The 6000-nt window shown below is 35.9% G+C and overlaps 1 protein-coding gene across 4 annotated transcripts in view; it reads left to right on the plus strand.

Annotated features, from left to right (window-relative positions):
* clasp1a (cytoplasmic linker associated protein 1a) overlaps positions 1-4984 on the plus strand; it is a 60495-nt gene extending 55511 nt beyond the window's left edge. For all 4 annotated transcript variants that reach the window (XM_079618756.1, XM_079618757.1, XM_079618755.1 and 1 more), the window contains 5 exons: positions 378-550; positions 647-775; positions 1775-1981; positions 2273-2389; positions 2987-4984. In XM_079618756.1, coding sequence (XP_079474882.1) covers positions 378-550; positions 647-775; positions 1775-1981; positions 2273-2389; positions 2987-3073 — 713 coding nt within the window. In that variant the 3' untranslated portion in view covers positions 3074-4984. The remainder of the gene's footprint in view (positions 1-377; positions 551-646; positions 776-1774; positions 1982-2272; positions 2390-2986) is intronic.
* Positions 4985-6000: the final 1016 nt, after the last annotated feature.

A 6000-nucleotide genomic window follows, 5' to 3' on the forward strand; every position in this document is an offset into this window, starting at 1 on the left:
ACTCTACTACAAAAATAGAATTACAACAAAATACTAAATGAAAAATACACAAAAAAATCTGAATTTGTTTTAAATAAGTAATACCATGTTAGTACCAAATTTTTTTTATATTTTAGCACTGTTTTAAATGTCATGATGCATGATGACTAAAAGTAGGCTTGTTTAAAATATATATATAATATATATAATGCAATTCTTTTAGATTTGAGGTGAAACACTGCCCTAGACATGTTCTTGACAGGTTTCAGTAATATTGAATATCTTATACTCGAGATGAGCCAAAAAAGCCAAAGTGTTCCAGTACATTTTAATTTGAACAATAGCTTGTTTATGCTGATTGTCTTCTGCTCTGACTTGAGTCATTGTGAATCGTTCAGATTTGGTGGCAGACCTGCTGAAGGAGCTGTCTAATCACAACGAGCGAGTGGAGGAGAGGAAGGGGGCGTTGATCGAGCTGCTGAAGATCGCCCGTGAAGACAGCCTGGCTGTGTGGGACGAGCACTTCAAAACAATCCTATTGCTGCTGTTGGAGACACTCGGGGACAAAGATGTCAGTCAAAGCATCATATAACTTGCATGCTCACATATCAAGTTGCATTTGTAGGTCTGCATGTGGTTAGTAATGGTTTTCTGTCTGATTATTTAGCACACTATCCGAGCACTGGCTTTACGGGTTCTGAAGGAAATCCTGAGAAACCAGCCAGCGCGCTTCAAGAACTATGCAGAACTCACCATCATGAAAACACTAGAAGCCCACAAGGATTCTCATAAAGAGGTTAGAATCAGCCCTCTCATAAATGTAACCTCTTTTAACCTCCAATCAATTTAAGCAGTACAACTTTGATAATACTCAAAATTCATACTTTAGCTAGTATTGTTCTATACGTTGTGATTAAAGTAATACGTTACTGCTTTTGTATTGTATTTTTTTATTTATAGCTGGGGTGAAAATGTAGTAGCTTTTGTTATAATTCCTTGCGGTTTTAATTTGTATAACTAGAACTTTGTTATAAATAATATAAAAATATTCAATAATAATAGCAATAATGGGTAACACTTTATTTTAGTGTCATTGTTACATGCAGTTACTAGTAATAACTATAAATTATGCATAATTAAATGCAACTGCCGGTAAACCAAACCCTAATCCTATAGTAAGCACATGTAGTTAATATTACTCAGTACTTAAATGTATAATTACAGTGTAACAAAGACACTTTAAAATAAAGTGTAACCCAATAATGTGTAAAGGTGAAGAGACAAATTAATAAATTATTATACTGTAATGTTTTGTATGACTTCATTGTACCGTAGTAATGCGATCAGATTAAACCTTGTTTTGTAGTATATGAATATATCTTTTAAACCGAACTCCATTGGCACCATAATACCACTCACATATGACCACATTGTTTCTGAGAAATCAAGCTGGCCAGGTGACTTTTTCTTTGGAACAGCCTCATTGAGAGTAAAATGAGCTGATTGGTCTCTTTAATCCTATTTTAAATGCAACACCTGCACATGTGGACACTGAGCACCTTGGTTACATCTAAAGCAAGATGGCCAAACCCAACTCCTATATGAATAAATGAATAAAGTACAGGCCTGTGGAGGATAAGCCCTTTGCCAGTTAATTTCCCAAATGTACTTATTCCCTTTCCATGTAATACAGCAGTTATAGAGCAGTCTATAGTACTGCAACCTAATCCAAATTAAGTTATTTTTCCATCTCATTTTCTGTCAGATCTCAGGTTGTTAAATGTTATATGTGCAGGTGGTAAGGGCAGCTGAAGAGGCTGCCTCTACATTGGCCGGCTCCATTCACCCAGAGCAATGCATCAAGGTGCTGTGTCCAATCGTACAGACCGCAGACTACCCCATCAACCTGGCTGCTATAAAGATGCAGAGTAAAGTGGTTGAGCGCATTGCCAAGGAGTCCCTGCATCAGCTGCTGCCAGACATCATCCCTGGCCTCTTACAAGTGAGTATTTTATGTTGGCAGCTTGTTACATTAAATAGCCTCTTTGGGAAATACTCTCTTATTTCCTATACAGTCTCTAGAGTTGTTTTAAATTTCCTACTTCCATCTTATCAGAGAGACATCACTGAATGTCAGTTCGAGTAGTTTGAAAATTGGAACATTGTAAACGTTGGGAGCATAGCCAGCATGTCGCCTTTGTACTTTTGCCTCTTGTACTCTTGATTTTGTGTGTGTGTGTGTGTGTGTTAAGAGATGTTAATGCTAATGCCAAAATGGTCTTTCTGTCTGCAGGGCTATGATAATACAGAAAGTAGCGTTCGCAAGGCTAGCGTGTTCTGTCTGGTGGCCATCTACTCCGTGATTGGTGAGGAGTTGAAGCCACACTTGGCCCAGCTCACAGGTAGCAAGGTATGTTCACATGCTCTCAAAGTCCACCAAAAGGTTCACCCCATTCAACCTCCTTGTCACTAAGTCCTAATACATTCAATACATTTAAAAATAACTGGGGGTGAAGGGCTGAATTTAATCTGAACTTTTTTTCAGGTCACATTACACCTCAACATCAAATAAATAATTTGTGGTATATTTTGTGGTGAAATATGACGCAGACAAGTTCTGGATAATTTTCATTAAATGCTCCAAGAAAAGTTACAAAGACATCTGTACACATAACATAGGAAGGAAGACATTTAGTTAAGTTTCCACTCTTTGCATTTTATTCAAAATATTGATATGAGTGTAGTGCTGAGTATGGTTTCTGCAAAGTGGTAAATTTGTTGCATCATATTTTGTCCAACCACCTACATTGCCCATAGAGATGAAATAACTTTCTCCTTTTTAGACACAATGCAAAAGTAAATATTAACCCTGACCTTCTAAGATAACACAACTACGGTTGAAAGTGTAAAAAACATGCTCTTATCAGAGAAACCAGGTCTATACATAGGTCTATAGGAGTATTAGCATGTGCTGGACTGAAATTCCCTGTGTCTCTTCTTTCCACAGATGAAGTTGCTAAATCTGTATATTAAGAGAGCCCAGACCATCAACAGCAACAGCAGCAGTTCCTCAGACGTGTCCTCTCACAGCTAGCTGGATGGACTCTGATCAGTGCCCTACATGTGCATTTGGGAACATAGTTGTGCCTCCTCCAGACATCTTTTTTTATTGTTTCATCACAATCTTGCTGGATTTTCCCAGAGAGATGTGTTGCTCACTGCAATCAGACTTTGCTTTTCATCAAGTCCTGGAAACCTCTTAGTTAGTCTCTATTGCATCTTTCCATCTGTGGAATGTTGAATGTAAAGGGGCTTGAATCGAGGAAAACGCATGCAGATCTTTCGTGATAGGCATTGCTTCCTTAATTTTAGCAAACAGGCTTTCTTCAGCTTCTGAAGAGGTGATTCGTTAACTACATTTATTAGTAATAACTTATTGATGTTTGGAAGTGGTGTTAAAGGTTTAGTTGAGTTATTTGGATATTTTAAATGGGTACAGTTGGGTTAACTTATACCCCACTTGAATCTCCGTTGATGCTAGTGGATCATTTGGCTGGCCGAGTGATAAATGTAAAGAAAAGAGAAGTAATTTGTAGGTTTGGCTACAATGACAACCAAAAAAAAACAAAAGTAGGATTAAAACATTCTTATATTAATTTTTATGTCATGGGACCGCAATACCACATCCAATAATGTTGAGAGTGAAAGCAATTGTGTTGGTTTTATTATAGAATGGATTGTGTGTTAAAAATGTGAGCCTCGCTACAGAACACAAGGACAAACTTCTGAATGTAGAGCTTTTCCTTTTATCTTTGGGGGGGTGGGGGGTGAAGGGTTTCGTAAGTAAACATGCGAGACATAACACACGGTCAGTTAAAAAGTTCACGAACACTCAAATGAAGTTGAAAACGTGACCTGGAGCATCTTCAGTCAAGAAACAATGAATGAAACCGATATACACTTTGTTCTTGGAGCAAGAGGATTGTGATGGAAATTTCAAAACTACTATGCCTTGCGCTCCTTTTTCCGTTAAAAAAAACTCAGACTGTTAAGATATACGTGTGTCCACAGGCATTCTTACTACATTGCTAAAGCATGCCACTGCTAAGTCCAACACGTGTCTACGACACTAATGATAAACCCTCTCTGGCTCAAGAAATAGAGGTGATTTTCTGTTCTCTGAAAGGTCTGAACTCTTTCTTTTTCCTCGTTCGTCTTGAGAACATCCATCTGATGTTAAGTGTTTTGTACATACCTTTCAATCATTGCTTCTCACTCCCCCACAAAATTAAGGTAAAGATGTTGCACTCTTTTGCACGTTAACAAATAGCCTGCATGTTTTGATGACATAACCATCCCGTGACTGACCTAAGTTTGGCTGTTTGTGAAAACTTGCCATGTCGGCAATCTGGTCAGTCTGTAAATACAGTATTATTATTGTTATTATTAATATGTTGCCAATGTGGGGAAGTAGACAAGTGCAAAAACTCAAATGGGTCTCACAGTGCCTGTCCTCAGACTGAACCAGACCATTAGAAATTAAGGACAGACATTTAAAAAGCACCCTACTTTTAGTATTATATACTGAGGCATGTGGCTTTTATTGGTATGCTAAGTGTGCGTACCCTTGTTTGATTCAGAGTTTCTTTTATTATGGTTTTTATTCGATTCAGACCATGAACTATCATTTTGGTTTAGACTGGGGTTATTCATAAAATGGATCTGTTTATGAAAGGACAAAGCCAACTGTGAGGATCAACATTGCAAGTATTAAGTTGCCCCTTGGGTTTCCTGAAACGTTGACCTCTAATGTTATTACATCAAATTGTTCACTACGCATGTTAGACTTTGTTTTGTCATTGGACACAGATACATTCTTGTATTTATAAGTTTATTTCATTTTCTGTCCCATTGTACAGTTTTGTTTTGTTTTTTTCCCAAAGGCTTATGATAGATTTACATCAACTTGAGTTTGGCCTAGAAATAAAACAACCAGAAACATGAATTTATTTTGATGATTATTTTAAACCCTAAAATGCGTCCGAGTTGACTGTATTTTTGTTGTGGGACTGTTGAGTGTGCAATCAGCAACTCTGGTATTTATCACAATTCATGCACCAGTACATTTATAAACATTCACATGAGATAACGTGTACTCAGTCCTAGTTAGTCCAGTGCCATAAATATCCAGTGCCAAAGAAATGACCAGTGTGTATATATATACATACATACATATGCACACACACACAAACACATATATATATATATATATATATATCATTTATATATATATATATACACATAAATAAATAAATATATATATAAAACACTTATTGTGTTAATACATATAAACGCGTATATACAAATATTTTATTCATATATGTATATATGTGTGTGTGAATAAAATGTGTGTGTATATGATAGACCGATTACGTTTTCCTCTATAAAATTATCTATATACATGCACATACATTATTCTATTTTATATATATATATATATATATATATATAAATGTGTGTGTGGTGTAAATATTGTTACAAGCTCTCCCAGTCTAGGGTAGGGAGAGGGTAACAGGATTAAATTAAATAAAAAAGGATATATATATATATATAATATATATATATATATAATTCTCTGCAATGCATTAATGGAAATACTATGCACACACAAACCTTTATTGTATTAAAATAATCAACTACTGTAAAATTCTATCATAGTGTATTATAACAAAGGCATATTGAAATGTAAAATGAAATATATATTTTTTTTTTAAGCAGAATAGATTATTTTATAGTCTTAACAGTTTTTAAGTACGTTTTCAGTTGCCAGTGATTTTAAAGGTTTCCATCAATACAGATGTGAAAATGTAGTAGCCTACAAAAGTACACGTGCGTGCATACAAACCTCGCATTGCATGAGTTTATAAAGTTCTGCACGCAACATATGGTTTATCAGCAACTCAGTCTTGACCTTTGATGTCAGAGTCACCGCCTGTGTGCCAAAACAACTCTGTAGCCGAT

Source organism: Phoxinus phoxinus (genome assembly GCF_949152265.1).
Source record: "Phoxinus phoxinus genome assembly, chromosome: 7".
Classification (NCBI taxonomy): domain Eukaryota; kingdom Metazoa; phylum Chordata; class Actinopteri; order Cypriniformes; family Leuciscidae; genus Phoxinus; species Phoxinus phoxinus.